This window comes from Eptesicus fuscus, chromosome 3 (assembly GCF_027574615.1).
Source record: "Eptesicus fuscus isolate TK198812 chromosome 3, DD_ASM_mEF_20220401, whole genome shotgun sequence".
In the NCBI taxonomy this organism is placed as follows: domain Eukaryota; kingdom Metazoa; phylum Chordata; class Mammalia; order Chiroptera; family Vespertilionidae; genus Eptesicus; species Eptesicus fuscus.
Genome location: NC_072475.1, coordinates 11,686,131 through 11,709,782, shown reverse-complemented (window position 1 = coordinate 11,709,782; position 23,652 = coordinate 11,686,131). Strand labels below are relative to the sequence as shown.

Here is a 23,652-nt window from a genome sequence, read left to right as displayed (position 1 = left end):
AAATTTCTTTTTTCACTTAACACTATTTTTCATTTTTGACAGTATAATATTCCAGTTTGGTACAAACAGTGAAAAAAATGTGTTTAATTGATACAAATAATGCTCCAGTAAGGTCATCTGTGGGCACTTATACAGTACACTGTGGAACTAATTCCTAGATTTGCTAAATTGCGAAGTATGCACATCAAGTTTCGAATGATTGCTCTTGAAAATTTCTGTGCCATTGACAGAAGAAAATGTGTTTCTTCACATTCTTGCCAATTCTGGCAAGACTATTAAGTCTCTGCCAACCAGATGGTTAAAAAATGTTATCTATTTAATTTTTATTTCATCTCCCTGATTACTAATATGATTGAGCATATCTTCATAGGTTTATTGGCTATGTCCAATTTTTTCTGAACATCTGTTTCATTCTATTCTTTTCTTTTGGCCCATTTCTTTTCATTTCTTTTATTAGAGGCTCATAATGAGACACATATGGATAAAATTATATGACTGGTTTTTTTCCAAAATAACCCAGTGAGAAAATGAAGAATGGGGGACAGGGGTTACAGATAAAACATGATAAAAATCTACCTAATAAAAGAGTAACATGCTCATTGACTGTACCTTCGAGACACCCACCAGCCAATCAGGAGTACGCAAATTAACCCAACAAAGATGGCGGGTTAATTTGCATACACAGGCACAGAGCGGCTGGGGGCGGGGCAAAAAAATTGCATCATCACCATGGCAATGACGCAGGCATTCCGCACCACCCCAGCCACTGTGGGCCTCTGGGCAGCATGGGAAGGTGGAAAGGTGGCTCCGGGCAGAGCGAAGGCTGTGCCAGCAGCCAGGTGAAGGAAGGCCCATTCTTGCACGAATCTTCGTGCACCGGGCCTCTAGTAGGTAAAGTTGGTTATAAATTTTTAACTTTTGAAGCTGGGGGGCAGGTACCTGAGGATTCATAATATTATTCTCTTTTGTATATGTTTTAATTTTTTTCATAGTAAAAGTTATTAACATGTTCAGCTAATTTTTTCTCTTAAGATGTTCATATCTAGTGTTTCTGAGTTATAAGAACACTTTGTAGAATAAAGAAATTTGCTCTTTGTTGCAGACTCTATAAATAACCACCCAGCTTCTTTCTGCGGACACATAGCCCAATACTATTTATTTATTTTAAATATACTTTATTGATTTCAGAGAGAAAAGGAAAGGGAGAAAGAGACAGAAACATCAATGATGACAGAGAATCATTGATCAGCTGCCTTTTACACTCCCCACACTGGGGATGATCGAGCCCCCAACTCGGGCATGTACCCTGACCAGGAATCGAATCGTGACCTCCTGGTTCATAGGTCACACTCAACCACTGAGCCACACCTGCCAGGCCCCAATACTATTTATTGATAACCCATCTTTTCTCCCCTGCTGATGTAGAAAACCACCTTTATCCTAAACTAATTTCTAATACACATACACATTTATTTCAAGACATCCATTTTGTCCCATTGATTTGTCTTTGCATGTGCTATGCAGTTTTAATGTCTATACCTTTACATTTTTCTTTAGGTTTCTTTCCTCAGGCTATTCTTATCTAGTGATTTTTCCAGATGACTTTAAATAATTGTGTGAATTTTCCCAAGTGCCTATTACATTTATGAACATCTCTTTCTATATTGCTGCCTCCCAAACACAGTGTGGCTTGATTTCCTCTTTTACATCAGCATATGTTCGTGTTTCTACCTGAATTCACTTGGCATACTGCTAGCACACAAATGTTAACTAATTCTTTTCTCAGTGTAAAAAATATTTATTTAGTTATTGTCCAAAGGTCAAACTGCCAAAACCGACTCGTAAAACCTTGGGACACCACCATTTATATAAGCCTTATTTTTATAAATAAGCACCTGACGAGAAAGTTAATAAAGGAGCATATCATAATCAGCCTGAGGCAAACGGTTTAAAATATAATACACTAATTTTAGTCACAAGCGTTTTAGTTTTACTTTATCGGCCTGCAGCCTCATAGGGACATGTGACTTCTTAAAGAAGAAAAAGATCTTGTATGTGGCTTGATCAATGTATTAGAAATAACCAGCAGCGGGCATCTGTTTTCACAGAGCAACTCTGAAATTAATCTGCGTTAAGTCGGCCTCAAAGCACTTGGACGCGGCTACAGGATGTGGGTGTAACCGCATCGCACAGACAACACCTGATAGGGCCCTACACATGCCAGGTCAGAAGTTCGGAACGGAGAAAAGGGAAAGTCTATCCTGGAATCAAACTTCAGAAACCCGGCGGTCTCTTGGGTTTGTCTTGAAAAATTCAATCCCTCCCCATCCAGATTAACGCCCACCCTAAAATAAAACCTTCCCCAAACAAAAAACAGACCGCTCATTTTGCGAATTAATGAAATCTAAGCGTTACTCGAAACCACCAAAGGCCCGTGTTAGTTTCTCCTGAATCTACTGTCAGAATGAGCTGAGTAGAGAAATACACTGATAAAATGTGACCAGAAGTGCCCATTTCTGATACTCAGTCCATGCTATGTGTGACCCGGTCCAGATGTCAGTCCTGCTTACGACCCTTTCAAGAAGCTTCTTCAGATGCTAGAAGCCACAGATCCCTTCAGAAAGATCTCTCAGCTGCCTCCTTCCCAGTCCCCTTTGCTATGTGATAAACAACCCCTTTGTTTTCCAAGGAGCCTGCAGAGATCTTGGGCAGATAGCAGCCAGGGATTGTGTGGCTGTCTCCAGCTGGTCGGAGCAGGCCAAGCTGTCACTAGTGCAGGGTCCCTGCTGAGTGTGCCAAGGAGGGGCAGGACCAGGAGGGGCAGGCAAGTGGACAGGCAGGAGGGCTGCCTCCTGGATGCACATTCTTTAGATTCCTTTCCAAGTGGTTTTCCTTGTGGGTCCAAAGGCATTTTAAACTCTGACAACCAGACTACAGAGTGTATGCAGAATTTTACATGAAGTCATTCCTGTTTTCAGATATCAAAAATGTGACTGATGAACTGTTGAGATGCTAAAGCCTTCCAGCCATCTGATAGCACTGAAATGTGAGGCTGGGCAGAGCAGTGCCCCAGGCAACTGGGCCCTCCCAGCCTGGGCGTTTTCACAGGGGTCAGGGACAGTTCTGAAGGGTCCAAGAGGAGATGTTATAAAGAGGCTTAAAATGAAAAAAAAAGAAAAAAAGAGAGAGAGAGAGAGCCATTATTTATTCAGGGCCTACTATGGACCAAGCCCTGGGCTTTGTATCTTACTTTTAATCCAATTTTTTTCCTGACCAGCATAGTTACAGATACTTTGTAGATGTGGAAATTTGGGTTTAGGGAAGTGAAGTCATTTTCCTGTGGTTGTAACTCCAGTTATTGAAAGAGTTGTGACTCAAATCCAAGGTCTGGGTGACTCCATCATGTACAGGCTGGATTGTTTTATTTGGGATTGGGAGGAAGGGAAGGCATGGAATTGGGGTGGAAAGAGTTTTTGTGGAAGGGGGCAGGGGGAAGAAGACACACGTAGAGACTCAGTGCTCTGAAGTCGGTGCAGGTGAGGGTGGAGGGAGGGAGGGTAGCCAGGAACTGAAGCCTGAGCAGATGGGTCTAATTTCTTATCAAGCAGCCACTGTGATGACCTGTGTCCTCCAGGAGCTAACTGCCCGGTCCGAGAGGAAACACTGGCCCCTCCACCCATCCTTCCATGCTGCTAGAGGCAGGAGAGCTGAATGGTTAAGAGCCCAGCCGCTGAAGACGCTGGTTGTGGGCTCTCTCCCAGCTGACATTTCACCAGCTTGATAGATGAAACGGCAAAATAGGGGATGCCTCATGGGCTGCTGCTGAGGATTATTCGGAAAACAACTTCCAACAGTGCCTGACTCTTAGAAAGAGCTATATACCTGATTATTATTATTACTACAAAAGCCCAGAAAGCGTCTATTTTTACATCTGCCAGAAATAGAGGCGTTTATTCCAGAACGAACAAATCACAATATGACATGAGTGACTGCCAAGTTTCTGAGGCGAGTTCTTTTGGTTGCAACCAAAAAAGCTCACAACAAACCTAAAATAACTGTAAGACAGTATTTCTCCCTGTCTTAAAATTTTAAAATGCATAGGCAAAGACGAATCATTATATACTCCCAAGAGTTCCTTGGAATGTTTAGAATACAGAATGTCTTCCATAAATTCCTCTTGGTTAAAACATACATTCCTCTCCATAACTGAGCCTATTCAATATGGATGTATTTACCAATTGTGTTAATAAATAATTCATCAAGGTGAACTGTCATTGATAAATTACTGTCATGTACCTTCTCGGACACCCCAGCATGCTCCCACCGCACAGCCTTCGCATTTATTGTTCCTTTCAGCATGGATACTTAAGGAAAAGGAAAAAAAAAGTTTTTCCTCTACCCTCTTAGGTTCGAAACTGAGGTCATGCAAATTAAACTGACAAGCGATAGGTCAACAGGAGAAAAAGCATACAAATGTTCTTTCATGTTAATATTTTTACCTGGGGGTGTGGGAAAGGAGCTTCTCAGAAAAGAAGTGAAAGTCCCAAAGAAGCAGTTAGGCCTGAAAGCTTATATCTCATTTTAACAAAGAGCAGCAAATTGTGGAGACATGAGAAGACACAGGAATATAGGTTCGGCTTCTGGGACTGGCATATATTCATTATATACTTACTGGTACAGTACTGTACTTATTTAAAATAAGTGAAGAAAAAATAAGCAACATAGTCTTCGCTCCAAAAACCTATAATAGAAAATATAATAATATAAATAAAAAATTATATGGGTCTGTCTGAATGGGCTCCACAACCCTACAAAGGGTCCTATGGAACTGACATCTCAACACACATTGTTAATCTTAAAAGACAAATCTAGTGCTTTTTTTTTTGTTTGTTTTGTTTTGTGGTTGAAGATTTCTTTCCCTTGGGAACATCATAGAATACATGTTTCTGACTTATTTTTTAATCACAGAAAACCAGGAGCAACAGCGGGGGCAAGGGGGAGGGGGACCCTTTATTTACATCTGTGTAATCATGTAACCCAACTAATGCTCCCATTGAATGGCTCTAGTCAACTAAAATCACCATTTCACTGATGTCTACATTCAAGCTCTGGCTATGTTTGCCTATAAAGCCTATGATAACACTTCTTATAATCAAACTTTCCCTACACAACTGACCATAGAATTATTAACAACACAAGAGACTGAGTTACTGAGTTAGGTTTTTCCTTATTTCTTTATCTCTATGGTTTATGTTCATCTCCTTTTCTTTAAATTACAGTTGGACGACCACTGCGTTAAACACTTCCTGAGAACAGTAATGTAGATCACTGAATAAATACTAACAATATTAAGAAGTATTTGCCTGCAATCCTTCCTTACATCACCATTTCCAGCCTAACTCTGGGTTGGAAATGTCACACACAAAAAAAGGCACACATCTCCAAGTATATAGCCCCCACTGCCCTAAACAGATTCACACATCCACTAAACATTGTATTTACAAAGAGCTTATAATGGCATGAGATTTATTGTTAAGAAATAAAATGCAGGCTATAAAATGGAACGGACATAAAGCAGACATTCACGGGTGGTGAGATTATGCATGTTTTTATAAGCTACCTCCAATGCATTTGTAATAATTTTATAATTCAAAATATCTACTTAAATATAATTTTAAAAATGACACCCCTCTAAACATTTTCAAGCTATAAACTTCTGTTCCTCTTGATTATATTTAATATGAAAAATATAAAGAAAACTGCTAAAAAGGTGCATTTTTTAAGTTCAAAGACAATTTTTAAAGTATAATGGACAATTGCCAAAGAAAATACAGATATCCCTGTACTTTTAACTCATTCCTGTAAGCTGTGAATCCTCTAAGTATTGTCCCATGTATCAGCATCTGCAAAATGCAATTCCTTTCATCATAGAACATGAAGAAAATACAGTACATGGTCAACTTAAAGATCTGTAGTGCCTCTGTGGATGAAGCCTAGCCACAGATGAGAAGTCCTAAGGTTCAAATAGAAAAACTGTTAGGTTTAACACGAAATCTAAAATTACTAAACCTAAATCACATGAATAAGCTCACACTCCCTTCAACACACTCTCACATGATCTACAACATCAGGGCTGATAAATATGTTAGGAATGAACTGGAAAACAGCTTGCAATTCTAAAAGTTCACCCTCCATGCACTTTCATGGTATAAAACAAATACTTTGCAGCAGCAGTGATGCTGGGAGCACAATGATCCCTACCTTCCCAACCCACCACGCCATGAGGAAGGGGGCTTTTCCACGTTTGCTTGCATTCTGAGGATAACATGCCGGAGGTGCATTGGACTTAAGCTGTCAAAAATATCATACTTTAAGTGTAATTGGGCAAGAACTATGGACACACTCGGGCAGCCATCCAAACAATGAAAGAAAAAAAAAAAGGCTTAACTCCAGTGTTTCCAGGAACAGACAACAAAATGTACTGCCCTGTTGATCTTTCCTTTCAGTGGGCAGCTGACATCTCAACCAGTGCTCAGAGTCATATACCCTGGGTCCCAAAGGGTGCCCCCAATCCAACAGCAACAAACTGATCACTGGAGCCAACATCATCCATTACTCCTCTGAAGCATCCATCTTATATAAAAACTGTTGTTTGAAATTTTAACCCTGCTATTTGGCTTCTGTAAATGCTTGCTTGCTTAAATAATAAGGAAAATGAGACTACTCCCACTTCAGAGAGGCCATTAAACCTTCCCCAGACGAAATTATCAGTGCTGGCACCCAGCCAGGCCTTTGGTTGAGGTCTTAAGGCCCCAGCACATAGGGGCTCTTTAAGAATTTGCAAAGGTGGCCGGAAACACCCCATATTTGGGAGACAAAGAAGGTGGGAACATATAAATAGGGAAAATTCCTCCATGTTGGGGCCCAGAATTTAGAGACATTTTCCTCTGGACCCGCGCGTAATAAATATAACTCCATCTCTCTAAATATTGCTTGGTTCTTCTCCGTTTTTTTTGTAACACCTCCACAGAGATTGTAGATATACCTGGTAATTTTATTGACCCAGCCAGATCAAGTCATGCCTTCTGCAGTGGGCCAGATTTTAAGGCTCCTGGCTCGATATTTAGCTGAGAGCAATCACTTAACATTAACACATACAGCTATGGACACAGCAACATGGAACAGAAGAAGCAAGAATCAGGGAGATGAAGAAAGAGACTGGAAGTCAGAGGACAGGGACTGGGCTTTGACCCTCAATATTCAAATGACACTGGGCAAGTCAGTGTCTCCAGATCCCAGTTTATTCATCTGTAAAATGAGGGGGCTTACAAGGTCTTATGGATACTACCTTCTCCAAAACCTGATTCTTTCCCTACACAGTAGTAGGTTGAGGTGTTCTTTCCACAGCCACACTGTCCAATATGGTAGCCACTAGCCACATGGGTACTTGAAATGTGGCTGGTCTGAATTAAAATATTCTCTACAGGTAAAATTTTGAGGACATAAAATGAAAAAAAAAAGTGTTCCTGGATACAATAAAACATTAAACTAATTTAACCCGTTTCTTTTCCTCTTTTATGTGGCTACTAGAAAATTTTAAATGACATTTTGGTTCCATTATACTTTTATTGGACTGCATTGTTTTAGATTCAGGCCTGAGCCATTTTAAAATTCATTAGTTACCTATTTTCTTATTCATTTCATTTATTCTAGAAATGGTCAAATGAAGATATTTACCAGAAAGTACGTGATGAAATAAAGATGTGGGGAAAAAACTACAGTCCTGAGCAGGCTTGATAGAATCATCAGTGTTAGAGAGTGTTTGGAGTTTATAGTATCTAAAGACTTATTTAAGATATGTCCCATATATAAAAACACTTAAGCCCAAAGGAATTCTGAGATGTAATGACCCCATCTGAATGGAACACGGCTGTTCCCTGGCTCTCCACCATTAGGCTTAGAGCTTATCCTATATAATAAAAGGCTAATATGCAAATCGACCAAACAGCGGAACAACCGGTTGCTATCATGCGCACTGACCACCGGGGGAACACGCTCACTGCAGGAGCTGCCCCCTGGTGGTCAGTGTGCTCCCACAGGGGGAGCGTCGCTCAGCCAGAAGCCGGGCTCATGGCTGGTGAGTGCAGCAGAAGTGGCAGGAGCCTCTCCTGCCTCCGCTGCAGGTGGGCAGTAAGGAACGAGGGGTCCTGGACTGCGAGGGATCCGGCCTAAGCCAGCATCCCCCGAGGGGTCCTGGACTGCGAGAGGCCACAGGCTTGGCTGAGGGACTCCCCCTTCCCCCAAGTGCACAAATTGCATGCACTGGACCTCTATGCATTTCTATAAAACACTTACAAATTACTGTTTTAAAGCCATGCTTTTATTCTCTTATTTTAGTCACCAGCAATGAGTAAATAGGAAATAGGATTGGGCCTTCAAGTAATCAACATCACTTCATTTACTCTAGGGCTAAATCTTAATTATCAACCGCAGGCTTTAAGCATAATCCTAAATGCATATGTTTTTACACAGGCACTTGTATCCAGTTATCCTTTAAATTGAATACATAATTAAATAATAATTTAGTTTACTTCATAAAGATGATTATAATCTTTTTTTTTTTAAACTCCCTTTTGAATTTAATAGGAACAACTACAATGGACCACATTTCTCTGGTATCTAATTAAAAACGTTTCCACTAATTATTACAATCTGTATTGATTTATTTAATGTGCTTGAAATGGTCAGAGAAGCAGAGATGGTTTCTAAAGAGCACGTGCACTTAGGAACATGACAGACTGAATGCAGCCAGTAAAATATTTATAAGATTCAGGTAAGTTGAGAGTATTCTTCTCTGAACATATCCAACTTTTTCAAGTAGGTGTTCTTACATAATTTCCTGTAAAATCAACTACCAAAGTCAGTAAAGCAAGCTAACTCTGCAACCAAGAGGCAATGAAAGGCACCCCTATTTCAAATTGGTCTTAAATTATGGTCAGTAATTATGTCAAATATTTTCACATATATAAAAGCACAACAGAATTCAGACCAAAATATAATCTCTCAGGAGACATTTTTCTAGGAGTTTATCAAATTATATAAATTATATGACCATTAGAAAATGATGCAGGAATTACAGAATACAATTTTCTTATATTTTCAAATTCTACCTAATATAATTTTTAAAATTTTCAAACTCACGTGATGTAGTTACCTCCTTTTTTATGGGAGAAAAAAATATAATTTCAAAATATAGCCAAGGTAATAGAAGAGAAATATACATTCAAACAAATATTGGCTACTTTTTCTCATTATTATCAACAACTATTCCAGACACAAATTGCCATCTGTTTTTCTGAAGGCAGTATTTAAAAGTGGAAAGATGAAATATTTTCTTGATAGATACTGCAAAACAAAAAGAAATGCCATGATCTAACTTAAACTAAGCTTTCGATTACTCTTAGAACAAAGGGTTCAAAAAGAAATATTTAGAAAAGAAAACCAAAAGCAGTTTTTGAGGACCCATGGTATTTCAGACATTCCCTTTTTGATAGAATCATGTGCAATATGTCAAACTATTGGGACATATCTTAAATAAGTCTTTAGATACTATAAACTCCAAACACTCTCTAACACTGATGATTCTATCAAGCCTGCTCAGGACTGCAGTTTTTTCCCCACATCTTTATTTCATCACGTACTTTCTGGTAAATATCTTCATTTGACCATTTCTAGAATAAATGTAATGAATAAGAAAATAGGTAACTAATGAATTTTAAAATGGCAGCCCCATTTTTACTGATGTAAATCTATTAAGGATCATGTCCCTCTTTCCCACATCTCTTTCCATTCTGTTTTAGTAACACAGGTGTACATGAACAGATCTGAAAGGTTGTGTGGCACCAGAAATGAAGTTGAACATGGAGGCAAATCTAGCTCACAAGAGGTTCTCAGCTTCACGCTTTCCTAAAAACCTCAAAACTTGTTTTACTGCTATCTCTTTCAAGAAACAAGCACAACAAAGTTGCTTTAGGGATGTCTCAAGATCAAATCAATGCTAGTTTGCTAGCAGCGAGAACAAACTGACACTAGCAGAGCCAGTAGAATTATCCCTTTTTGCATCATTCTGATTAGAAGCGTTTCCCAGAAACACAAGTCTAAACCATCTTGGGCATAATTGAATAGAGTAAAGCTCAGCTCTTGGATGTTCCTGGCATAAATATACAACAGCATTCCTCATCTCTTCCTCCACCTCTCCCCAAATATGTGCTTCCTACATGCCTAGTTAGCAAAGAAGTGGGCAAATCCCAAAAACCTACTGTAGTTACTCATGGGGAATCCTTCCTTTAGTTTGATTTGAATGGTTATTAATCTACACATTTTCCTCTACATCCCAGAATGCCATTTGTCACCTAACATCTCCCCTCTCCTTTATCCTTCAGAAGAGAACCTGGAATGTACTTCTGATGGCAATGTTCCCGGCAAATAGACCACATGTACCAGCCTCCCTTGCAGCTAGGTAGTACCATCCTGCTAGAGAGATTGAGCAGGCATTGAGAACCTCTCCAAAGGCTCCTAAACCTAACTGCCTGAACCACTGTCATCAATGGCTACCCACACTGTGGGAACATTTACTAGTACGCCATCGCTGAGAAAATGAAACTCAAACTCATCAAGACATTCAAAGCTCTGAATCCCCCACAGTCCATCCCATCTCTGCCACCCACATTTTCATAGCTTCCCATTTCGAATCTCAGTCTATACTCTCACTGTTCCTTCTGTCTGGAAGCCCTACCATGCCCCAGTTGACCTCCACTCATCCTTGGAAACCAGAGGCTGCCATCCTTGGCTGCCTGCGTTCTCTATGAAGACTTGTACATTCTTCCATTGTAGCCTTTGGCACACTGTGCCTAATTATTTCTGCATTTCTTTTTCTCCCCACCAATCTACAAAATCCTTCAAGGCACAAACTGAATTACTTCTCCATTTACTCACAGCCCTACCTTACATACCAGGGCTCCTGTAACGGAAACACAGAAAGCATCCAGTACATGTCCATAAAATAAGTGAGGTTTTTAAAAATTCAAGATAAGGGGGAGACAAATACAACGAGATAAGTTAATAATAATACACTACACACAATGGAGTATACAGAGGTTGTATTTTAAAGTTGTATACCTGAAGTTTATATAATATTATTACCCAATGTTGCCCAGATAAACTTCCTTAAAAACCCACAACTCTAAAACAGTGTCAGTATCACAGAAAGTCAATCACAAGTGCCCTGACAAATCTCGGAGTAGAGACATAACAGAGAAATACATAATTCAAACATCCAATTAAACATCCTTCACTACACCTTCCCCTCGTCTGCTAACCGAATAAATCGATCTATGGGCTGGGGTTTATGTTTATATGTTCCACTCTGAAATGAAAGAGCAAACAAGCAATGAGGTCATGTGTCAGGTGTTTTTTTTTTTAAAGTATAAATATATGAACACATTGTAATAAACCCTGAGAATGCTGTTTTCAACCAGGGCCTTTTTTTCTGCAGGAAAAAAACAACTTAACACTAACATTTTTCCCCTCATTGCTTTATTGGCTATTTATGAATTCAGGAACTACAACTAATAACATACACACAAGAAATACTCCAAACAAAACCAATACTTCCCATCTGTGTCCTTACCACAAGACCCAGGAAATCTGCAATGACACAAATTTGACCTTTGAGTCCAGCTCACAAAAAGTGAAGTGACATGGTCAAATGACAAATATAGTCAAGGAAAGGAACTGCCTGGGAACGAGATAAGTCTGCATCCTATCTTAAGTATGCTCTCCCTGCCACCGAACTCACTCTTTGTCCTGGATGTCTCCAATGGCCATGCTGATAAATCGCTCGTTCCCGGGACATGCACTGTCGACATGACATCTCTGTCCAGCAGCCTTTGCTTATACTTCGTTGTAGCCATCGAGCCACATGGGGACCCTCAGAGGACTTCCTGCTCTCATACTTGACTGAGCAAGTATGCAATGATCCCCAAACTGCAGTTTTGTCGCAAATGTATTCTTGAAAGCAGAGCCCTTGGCAATTCCTCAAACTAATCGCAACATGTCAACGGCCTTCACATTCAAACACACTATCAGCCAACAACTATAGGATTTTTAAAACTGACTTACTTTTTATTGGATTTAAATTTTCTGGATTCTGTGGTGTAAGAGGATTTGACACAATGCAAAACATCAAAACAAGCCTGAGAAAACACTAGGAAGATACAAGGCTAAGCATAATGACCTCGATTAGATTTTCAATGCCTGTCAAGTTAATAGCATATAGCAAATCTTTGAACTTGAAAAGTACAATTCTTTTAGAAAATAGAAGTAACAAAATTCCCATTTTTTTCTTAAAGGACCAATTTTGATCCTGGTTCACACTAAAGTAAAAGGTAAGTTTTAGCTGTAAAAATGGCAAAAAAGCAGCAAACTAAAAAAAAAAAAAAAATGACAATGGTAAAGAAATTTTCATTTTAATGACCATTTGGTTTGAGTCCAATACACAACATTTTCTCTCTAAAATCCACTATCCACTATTTACTCAAACAAAATCATTTCTTGGAATCCTCAACTGAAAGTGTCTCAACCAATTAGAGGACTGACATATTTCAAGAATGAGGCATTTCTTTGCTGGACCAACTTCTGAAGTAAAGACTTGCAGCAAAATAACTGGTCATTATTAAGTTATTGACAGCATTTATGAAACCTTTTCACAGTAAACTGTCCTAGAATAAAGGCTGAGAAATAAATCCTATTTAAGAGAAGTGAACTCAACTTTCAAGAATCAAGCATATAATTATTTTTCACCACAATGTAAAATGACTAGAGTACTCACTGAAAACACTTTATAAAAAATTTAGTAAATGTAAGGCATTGTGGTAAGTGATAAAACCAATTAGAGGAAACAGTTTGTGATCGCAATCAATATTAACTTCTCTTCCTCACCATTTTTGTTTTTAATATTTAACCAGTCCAAAGTTGATCCTCTGTCCCTCGCTAATATAGAGTTCTCTTCTCTTAGATCTCTAAGTTTACATTTGGGTGGCGACCAGATCCGAGACCTTTCCTGGTAATACCACATGAAATATCACAACCGACTTCCACATAGCATACCCCTTACCCAACTTAGTATTTTCCAAGTCCCCCACTACTTCCTCTTTATTTGGTCTGCCCCTTACTATACTGTAAGCTCCCATAAGAGCAGGGAGCCTTAGATAATATATTTGTAAAATGAAGGAGTCAACTTCCTTTACTGGGTGTGCCGATAAAAATCTAGGTTTTTCTGAGTATAAAAATAACCTAGTAATTTATCTACAGAAACTCGATTTTCATTTTTAATTGCTAATTCATTTAATATGTATCTGTGAATAATTTATTCTTAGAATGATTAGTCTGCATATTTGCAAGTTTTTATGGGAGCTTCTTAAGTGAAATCACTTCTTTCTTCAAACCAATATATTGCCACGGAGAAATTGTATATTTGATTTAAACAAAACATAGTAAGCAATGAAGAGCATCAGTATTGGGAATATTTGCTCTCAAGTACCACTTTTCATATGATAGGTTTTAATATTAGTCTCTGAAAAGTTAAACTAAGATTTAAAAAATAACTACATCAGTTTTAAAGGCTCAACCTTCAAAGTAAATGCAGATTATTTTTGAAAGATGAAAAATCAATAAATATGGTTAAGAAATAGTGTACATCTATCTTTATCATATGAGCCTATTAATTCCATTACAAAATAACTGACTGGTTACTTATAAAAACAATAGCTATGCTTTGGAAAATTAATCCAATAGGAAGAACAGATATAAAGAAAGTCCTTTTGGGATTAAGCCTCAATACTATTTTATTTTTACTTAAAAATAAAAATAATGTTGCCTCATTAATTTTATTGTAACTAAGCATGTGCAGAGATGAAAAACTAAACAAGTGAGTTTGTGGTAACTGAGGATAAGCGGTCAGGTCTAAAGTACACAAATCTAGCTCACGGGTGGGATTAAACCTCTTGTTTTCCTTCCAGTGAAATGTCTCCACAGAGTCAAACTATATTACAGTCATGAAAGCTTTGAAATTTAACAAAGCAACAAGAGTAATAATACATTTCTTCACTTAACACAAATGACTTTTCTTAATATAGCAGATCACTCATTCCCATAAGATTCCTTAAAGGCTGAAAAGTAAGTTATCAGTTTTTAGGATGCCTTACATTTTTCAATGAAGATGTGGGTTTCTTGGATGTGAATTGAGAGCATAGGACAAATTATCAGATTCTGAAGAGAATTAGGCAAAGAACTATTTCACATCAACAAAATAAATCACCGAAAAAAATAACTTTTATTGCTCAATCAAATGTCTCAGCTAAAACTCATCTGAACTTGGGAAGAAAAAAACTTACCTAATAATAGACAAACATGTAAAATTGACCGTACCTCCACTACACCCACAGCCAATCAGAGTGAGTATGCAAATTAGAAGGCAAAAAATGGCCACCGCCCAGCTGCTCCAGGTGTGGAGTGGCCAGGTGGGGCAGGACGCCTGCTATGAGAGGGAAGGCTGGGGGAGGGAGGAAGCAAAGGGATCTACAGGAGTGGAGTGCCGCAGCGAAGACAAGACTAGTCTGCAGCAAAGATGGCAGACTCTGGCCGGAGTCTGCAGCAAAGATGAAGATGGCAGACTCCGGCCAGAGTCTGCAGTGAAGCAGCAAAGACGAAGATGGCAGACTCTGGCCTGAGACTGCAGCAAAGACGAAGATGGCAGACTCTGGCCTGAGACTGCAGCAAAGATGAAGAAGACAGACTCTGGCCGGAGCGAAGGCCTGGGTCCCAGGTGCCGGAGGAAAACGGGTGCTGGAAGCCAAGGGAAGGAAGGCCTATTGCACGAATCTCTTCGTGCAACGGGCCTCTAGTAAAAAGATAAAGACCATGTGGAAATGAAGAGACACACACACTGTTTGGGATCCATTAGACCTTCAGAATTCTAGATTTTGTTCATCTACAAAACAAGCTTACTGTTCTTTTCCCTTTTCTGACATATTTATCTTGCGTTTTCCTTATCTCTACTCAATGACCCATATATATGTGGTTGTGATACCATCTCATTCATTCCTCCCTGTATCTGCTCTGGGCAGGATGTTCATTCCAAACATGGCGGCGATAATGACAGCCTCCACTTGAACCCACTTGCTTTGGTTGAGCAGGACAGGGATCACTGGTGTAACAAAAGCCCACATAGGTTCCTTGGGACTTTGCTTATTAATTCTTCAATTAAAGTCGCATGCTTTAATTACCGATTTCCTGTCCTCTCAAATAGCCTTAGCCTAATTTTGACATGGAGATTGAAAATCTCGTCTTTTATAATGAGCAAATGTATGCTGATTTCACTTTAACATGTGAAATCAGCATACAGATGTGCTAGCCATCATCTGACTAGTGGTAGCCTTTCTTTTATTTGGAAAAGGGATTTCTTACAAAAGTGCTGCATTCTCAAGCAGTCTGCTCTTTGGGGTTCCTCCTCCTCTCGTGCAGATCATTTCAAGCTTCCATGCCAAGACCAAAATTATTTTGCTGGCATAGGAAATCTTCCACTTTTGCCCAGATTGACAAAACTTGTTTATTCACTTTTCTGGAAAAGGTTTTGCTGAAAACTAAACCACGCTTGTTCAGAGCTCCTTGCACACAGCTGACAGTCAACTAACAGCTCAGTTAATCATTGAGCCAGAAATATTAAGGCACGTGTGTGTGTGGCAAGTTGCCGGTATGCACACATTTAAAATGGGTCTTTTCCATTTGTGTAAAAACTCTATGCTTTTTCCAACATTTATGTGCAGTTAAAATTTTACAGTGAGCACGAATTACTTTCATGTATTACAAAAAGTCAACTGACATATAAAATATACATAAGGACTTAAACTTTTACAACATGTACTCTAAAAATGTTATCTGTGGTGTGTCTATTTATTTATTTTCTAGTTTTAGCTATTTATTTTTTTGTTAATCCTCACCCAAGGAGGATATTTTTTCCATTGATTTTTTAAGACAGCAGGGGAAGGGAAGGGGAGAGACAGAGAGAGAGAGAAACATCTATGTGACAGAGAAACATTTAAGTGAGAAAGACACACAGACTGGTCGCCTCCTGCACATGCCCCAACGGGGGCTGGAGATCAAGCCTGCAATCGAGGTATGTGCCCTTGACCAGAATCGAACCTGGGACCCTTCAGTCTATAGGCCGACACTCTAACCACTGGGAAAACCAACTAGGGCTGTGGTATGTCACTTTTTAATTTAAATCAAATTCATTTGTTCTTATAGAGAACCAACTGCCAATTTCCTGTAATAGTCTTAGCTGGCTGTTAAGTGCACTGGTCAATAAGAGAAAAATCATGTAGGTCTTTCTAAACTTTCAACTATGTGTGAAACTTAAATATATCCATTTTACATCACCATCATTATAGTGTATAGATGCCATCGTATTACATATATACCAGTTCATATCCTGTTTCAAGTACTTTACATATGTATTAACTCAATTCTCCTCAACAACCATAAGCATTATTATACCCATTTTACAGGGAAAAAAACGGAGGCACAGAGCTAGCCCACAGTCAACAGCTCAAAAGGCACAGAGGCCAATATTTAATTAAACCAAAGCAATCGTGCTCCAGTCCAGGGTTTTGGTCAGTGTGGACGCTACCTTCCCTGGACATGTGAGAACCTCAGACTCAGACATCTCACTGGCAATGAAATCAACATGACGAATGTGGGAACAATTCCACGCTTTCCATAGACCTGGGCTTGTGGAAACCTCTCATCTTCCCCATTTCAACCACTACCTTCCTTCAGAAAACACTGTAATCCTAGCAAAGTTCAGGCTAAATCTGTATTGCATGTGTTTTTTAAAATGTAGCCACACAAACGAAATCGAAATAAAATGCCCTCTTAGCTTCCTTTTGTAAAGCTAAGATTTCACACAGGTGAACCTGAATCCTCTGTATCTGTCAAGCATCACATTTTCATAAAACTATAATTGATGCACATGTCCAGACTTTTTTTTAAAATGAATTTGCTTTAATTCTAGAGCGGTCATGATAATCCAGTTTTTTGTTTTTTGGTGTTTTTCTGGTGGAATTCTACATTTAAACAGGTACCAGTAAAGCATATTTATTCATCAGAATTAATCCCAAGAGGAAAATTCACCGAATATTTCTTTTAAAGAAAAACACCACTGTCCTCACCAAAATGGTTATTTCCTAAGCTATCCATGTTAAACCGGGATAGCTTAAGAAATAGTTACATAACATGTTCCTCCACACTACCGTTTCCATTTGCAAATTCAGTTGGAGGGTTTAGGTCCTGTTTGCTTTTCTTTCTTTCTAAAAAAAAAATTAAGTAATAGACATTGTATTTCTTAAACTTGCTACTTGCTCAGGGGGGTGTGCATTCCTTCACCTTAGCTTCCTCCACCTGCACCCCCTCTGTCTTCCCCCAGCCACTCAGGAGGGTGTATCTGTACACTGGCTGGGCGCCACAGGGTGACAGCCTTCCCAAGGGTTTGCAGAAGATGGGGTTTAGCAGCAACCCCACTCCACACATTTGCATCTGGGACCCCGCTATGAGAAGGAACCATTTCAGTTAAGTAAGACACAGAGAGGTAGAAAACCACCAACAAACACCAAAAAAACCCAAATGAAACAGTGTATTTTCTCCACCTTCCTCCTTGCTGCCCAGTGAGCCGTGTTTTTTGTCATGCCCTCCCTGAGTCAATGCTGCAGACACAGAGCTCTCAGATCCTGCTTTCCGCCCCCTACCTTCCACCCTCAATTCCCCACTCCTCTCCAGAATGTTCCCTGTGCCTTTTCTCTCTGTCTCAGCATCTGTCACGGTTCATGAGCATACATTTACAAGTAGAATGATTTCTGTCTAGTCTGTCTTCCCCACTAGACTGGAAGCTTCGTGAAGGAAAAGACTGCTTTGTTCATCGCAGTATCTTCAGAGCTGCGGGACAGGACTTGGCTCAAAAAGAGAACAAACAAAAATGTCCCCACTAATGGGTAGACAAAGACATTAATGAAATCAACCTCCACACCTGCTCATCTTTCATTGTTTAAGAGCCTCATCTGCCCTAGCCGGTTTGGCTCAGTGGATAGAGCGTCGGCCTGCAGACTGAAGGGTCCCGGGTTCGATTCCGGTCAGGGGCACATGCCCAGGGTCATGAGCTCGGTCCCCAGTGGGGGGCGTGCAGGAGGCAGCCGATCAATGATTCTCTCTCATCGTTGCTGTTTCTCTCTCTCTCTCCCCTCTCCCTTCCTCTCTGAAATCAATAAAAAAATATATATATTTTTTTTAAAAAGAGCCTCATCTTCACCTGGCTGGCTCTAAACCAGGCACAGGGAAAAGAAAGAAGACGACAAGGGTCAGCCTCACCCTCCCAGGTGAGTGTGACTATGTGTGTGTGAGTGTGAGTATGTGTGTGTATGTGTGTGTGTGTGTGAGTATGTGTGTGTGAGGGTATGTGTGTGTGTATGTGTGTGTATGTGTGTATGTGTGTGAGGGTATGTGTGAATATGAGTATGTGTGTGTGTGTGAGTATGTGTGTGTGAGTGTAATGAGTATATGTGTGTGAGTGTGAGTATGTGTGTGTGAGTGTAATTCCCATTGTAATGTGTTGTCTGGGAGGAGAAAGGTAGAGGCATGTAAACAAATACTGTAAAATGACCTAATTTCCGTTCCCCAGACGCACATACGAACCTGGCTGAAGATGAACTACTAGGAAATTCTCCAGGATTATCTCATCCTATTGCTTTATTCTTTAAATATACATATTTAGACTTAACACTTTCACTCAGAACCCCACTTAATCTGTTCTTTCCTCCCGGTACTTAACACTTTCTATTTTCTTTTAGAATCATGTGCCTGTCTTATTTACTCTACAAACTTCTTGGGAGCCGGAGTGAGGGTGGGAAGTATTGAGGTATGTACAAACGAAACCTTACATCCTGGAGCTTTACAACTAAAACACATTGACAAGCTTAATCTTTGCATTCCCAAACTGATATAATGACGCAGAGATCAAAGAATATATTAATGCTAATGCTTTGTAAGTCTCTTAAGGCAAATACTTGTCCCCACCTAGGTCACATTTGCACAAATAGGATGCACATTTCTACTGAATTTGATCACACTTCTTCAGCTGCGGTTTAGTGGTCACATAAAAGGCACATAATAGATACACTTATTTCTAGAATGACTGGCAACATTCACCTTCACACAGATATCTGTAAAGAAATCTCTCACATGCCACAAACAGTAACATAACATAGGAGATCCTCCAGCAACAGGGAGAAAGCCTTAGACATAGACCTAACCTCATTTCCTTCAAACCAATATGCAATGGACCGTGTTGTTTTCCTTTTTCTTTTCTTTTTTTCCAATTGGCTATTCCTATTTAACCTTGTGATCATTTGAGATGCATGTTCCTTTTCATTTCCTTGGTCAGAACCAGGGATTGTCAGTCTCTCTGGAGTACTAGTAGCATCACGACTGCCATTAGGCGCCTCTGCTGGTTAAGGGTGACCAGAGAGAAGCTTTTGTGCCCTGCTGGTTACCACTGGTTAGCACGAAACTCCTAATAGATCACCATCAAATCTTGGCTTCACTATTCCGTGCGTAGGTGTCTGCCGTTAGGGTGGTACGCAATATGGATAGCTCTCTACAGTCTATGAATTAGCATCACTATCAAAGCAGATAATTGTGAGTAGGTTAAACTCCCCCAATATAGGAAAATACAACTTTAAGGAGAAGCAAGTTTGAGGAAGTAAGTAAATAAATGTCTGGGCTTTTGAAACTCATCCTCTATGGATACTCGCCAGGCAAAAGCATCAACCCTTTGTAATAATGCTTCCACCAAAAGCTGAGCTCCATTATCTCTACCCTTACTGGTTTCTTTTTTAGGGACCCTCCCCGCAGCAGACCTGTTTTCTATGCCCACAAAGACAGGCAAGTCATAATTACATCTTCCCAGTGGACACCGATACAGCTGGGTCAAGTCCCCCTCAAACCCCATTAGAGTGAATTACCCACTCTCCCACCAATGCTTCAAAAGGGGCTAATCTTTGAAAGAGGTTATAATAACCAGTGAAAATGTCCAAAACGATGGCAGAAAAAGCAAAAAAAAAAAAAAAGCATTCAAAAGGCCAAAAAAAAAAAAATAAACTGAATCATATTTTCTGCCTCTTTTTATACAGGAAAAAATACTTGCTTGGAAAAGTTAAACATTTATTTTTTTTGACAAAAGCTTCAAATATAAAGGTTAAGATATGATTTTACTTAATGTGTTTTTTAATATGTAGTAAAACAATCAAGAAAAAAATAATTGTAGGAGTAAATTTAAGTCATCGGAGAAATGAGAGTTCCCTTAATTAAATGCATTTTTTTTAAATATGGAAAACCATATTTGTCTTAACTAGCCCTAAGCGGGTTCCTGAGCCACTTGGAGGTAAAAGAGAGAAGGGGAAAAGTTCAATGACCCCATAAATTGGGGACTAAAATAGTGTAATGATGTGATAGTCTGTAGAGTCTCGGTGAAATTACAGAAAAACACTTGTCCAGAAATAGCTTCTTTGGAAAATTACCACGAGGTAGGGGAACAGGAGGGGCAGGGATGAGGGGGTATTGGGGCGGGAAGGTTGCAAATGGTAAAACATGGAATGGGAACCCACCGATGGGAAATACAACCTCCTCTGCCCCCTCCCCCTCCGCCCCCGACTGTCAGGCAAACAACTTCTAAGCATCTTTAGAGAAAGGAAAATAGCCCTTTTGCACCGGTGGTGGCTGCATGCTGGAGAGTTGGATGAATGGGGAGGACTTGTTATACACCTAGTGGTGGGTGGATTGCACAGGCTGCAGCCTCCACACAGCTTTTCTTTGCTGCACTGCAGAGGCGCCATCTTCTCCGTCTTAATCTTCACTCAATTCAATCCTTTTATCTGTACCCTAAAAAAAAAAAAAGACTCGGGGGACCCTCCCCAACAGCCCGTGCCCCCAACGGCTTCTCCGCCGGAGTGCCAGGGAGGAGGCCGCGCCTTCATCAGACAAACGCCTCCTTTGATGCCCAGGAGGGGAGAGCTCGTGACTCCGCACCACCCGCCACTGCCCTTTCCAGCGCGCACCCCGCTCTCCGCCGCTTTCTCCCCAAGGGCTTCACAGCCCGGCAGAGAATTAGCAAGTCACCGAGGTGATGGGGGGTGGGAAGCCGAGGCTCCCTCCCCCAGGCTCCGCCACAGCGGCCCCAGCCCCCCCACCGGGCCGCCGGGACAGACGCGCAGCGCCAGGAAGGGAGGCGGGCGGGAGCCTCAGTGGCGCACCGACGAACGCGGCTCCATCTACCGCGCCCCGGGCTGGCGAGGGCGGGGTGTCGCGGCTTTTGTTCCCGGGGACCTGCTCCCTCTCCGGGGAGAAGCTGAAGGTGCGAGCGAATGCCCAGGGCGTCCAGGCTTGGTGGGGGGAAGGTGCGAGGTGGCCGTGGGTCTCCGACCCCTCCCATCTCTCGAACTTAACACAAAAGGGAGACGCAGAAATGCACAAAGTTTGCCTGCGGAAGGTGGTGCGCGACCCTGCTAGGGGTCGCACTAGGAGGCCACCGCGAGCAGCCGGGGAGAGGAAGGCAGAGGAGATCGGGCAGGGACGGGGTGGCGGGGTGGCGGGGCTGCGGAGGGAAGGTGAACCGGGGCGGAAAAGGCAAAGGGAAGCGGGGGAGGGAGGCGACTTCCCGAGCCGTCCCGACTCCTCTTTCCCCAGCGCCCGAGAGAAAGGGAAGGGCAGCGATTACGATCTGGGGACAGGCTCCAGGGGCGCTGCGTTTTCGGTTTCACCCCATGTGCTCCGTCTGCGTGTCCCTCGCCTTCCCGGGTCCCAGCCCGCAGCCGGGAGGCAGGGACCGAGTTAGGGTCTGAGCTCAGGATCGCCTCCTCTCCTCGCCCCCGAGCGGCGCGCACACGGGAGCCAGACGCTTCGCCCCGCTCCCTCTCCGCGGGCTGGAGCGTGCGTCCCCGGGACCCGGCTGGGCCAGAGGCGAGGATGCGCAGCGCGACCGCCAGCGGGGGCGGCGTTGGGCGCGGAGGGGACCGGGGTCCCCTCGACTGCCCCCGGCTTCTCAGGATTCAAGACTTGGGGAGGACCGGCTCCACACCGTCCTCCCCCTCCCCCCATTCCGAAGGGCGGCACCCACCTCCAGCGCCCGAGCCGTCCAGGCGGCCAGTAGGACCAGTGCCAGACCAGGCAGCATCGCGACTCTGCGCTGGGCACCGAGTGCGCTGCTGTGCGAGTGCGAGCCGCCGCGCCCTTGCTTTGCCGGTGCCGCTGCCGCCGCCGCCGTCGCCGTCGCCGGTGGGCCCTGCGATCGCGCTGCTCCGGGTGCTCTCTCCCGCTGCTGCCGAGGAAACTGACGGAGCTGGAGCCGAGCTGCAGGGCTCAGAGCCCCGCGAGTCAGCTGATCCGGCCCACCCCGCGAGGCACCCGAGAGAGACCCCTAGCGGAGGCGCCGGGGTGCTGCGCGCTCGGGCCGGGAGGGGCCCGCGCCCCGGCGCCCACAGGTGCGGCGCCCGCAGCTCCTCCCGCACCCCCGGCCACCTGGGACCCGGGAGGAGTAGGAGGGAGGGTCTGGGGGCCCGGAGAGGGGCCGTGCGGGAGCAGGGGAAGGGGAGAGGTAGGACGTCTCGGCTCCCGAAAAGTCGGGAGCGCTCCCGGCTCGTTCCCGTGAGCTTGACTCCTCCGACCCGCAGGCCTCTCACGGATGCCGTGTGGAAGGGCTGCCGCCGCGGTGCGTTTTCGGCCGCACATCGGTTTTTGCTGTGGTTTGGAGAAGTGGGGGCGGCGTTTTGAAAAGAGAATGGGAACGAGATAAGCTTGAAGGAAATAGAATATCCCCCTCTCTTGTTGAGAGAGCAGAAGCTTTATTCCCCCTCTTCTCCCAGTCAAAAGCAGCCACAAGCAACCTGGAATTTCTATCTTTAGAACGAACCAAAGGAGACAGGAGCCCGACTAGTGAAGACGCTGGCGACCCATTTACTTACCCTTGAAAGAAAGGTTTAAAAATATTGTTTGTTGTTTATTTGTTGCGGTTTTTTGTTTTATTTTGTTTTGGGGGATTTTTTTTTTTTTTTCTTAAGAGAAGGGGCCGGTCAGTAGGGTTTTTTGTTTTGTTTTTTGTCAGACAAGGATGGAACATACATCAGACATGGGGATGAAATGAAGGTTAAGAGGGAAAAAGGGTCTGTAGAGATGCTTCTTATGCCACCCCGTAACTAAGAACTTCAGACCTTAAACTCTGCCCTTCGTCTTTATTGTGTCTAGAATGGTCTAGAATGGTCCAGCTGTATCCCCTCCCCTTGGCCTGAAGGAGCATTGGTCACCAAGCCTCAGTCCACAGTGGGGCCAGGGGGTGGGGGGGGGGGGAATGTGAGGGGCCAAGGCGCAGCCAGGGGGAGGGTGACATGCTTCCTGGGAAGTCAGCATTTACCTGCCAGCTTCCCTAGACCTTCGCCTCGCCCGCCCCTCCAATCCTGACCTTTGGATTACTTTTAATAACAAGTAGTTGTTATC

General features: G+C 42.3%; 1 protein-coding gene across 6 annotated transcripts in view; it reads right to left on the bottom strand.

Annotated features, from left to right (window-relative positions):
- Nucleotides 1-22,521, bottom strand: part of APP (amyloid beta precursor protein) — a 229,520-nt gene extending 206,999 nt beyond the window's left edge. For 2 of the 6 annotated variants that reach the window (XM_054713635.1, XM_054713637.1), the window contains exon 1: nt 22,280-22,521. In XM_054713635.1, coding sequence (XP_054569610.1) covers nt 22,280-22,336 — 57 coding nt within the window. In that variant the 5' untranslated portion in view covers nt 22,337-22,521. The remainder of the gene's footprint in view (nt 1-22,279) is intronic. The other 4 variants (XM_054713636.1, XM_054713640.1, XM_054713639.1 and 1 more) reach the window with 3 other exon arrangements.
- Between the last annotated feature and the right edge of the window lie 1,131 nt (nt 22,522-23,652).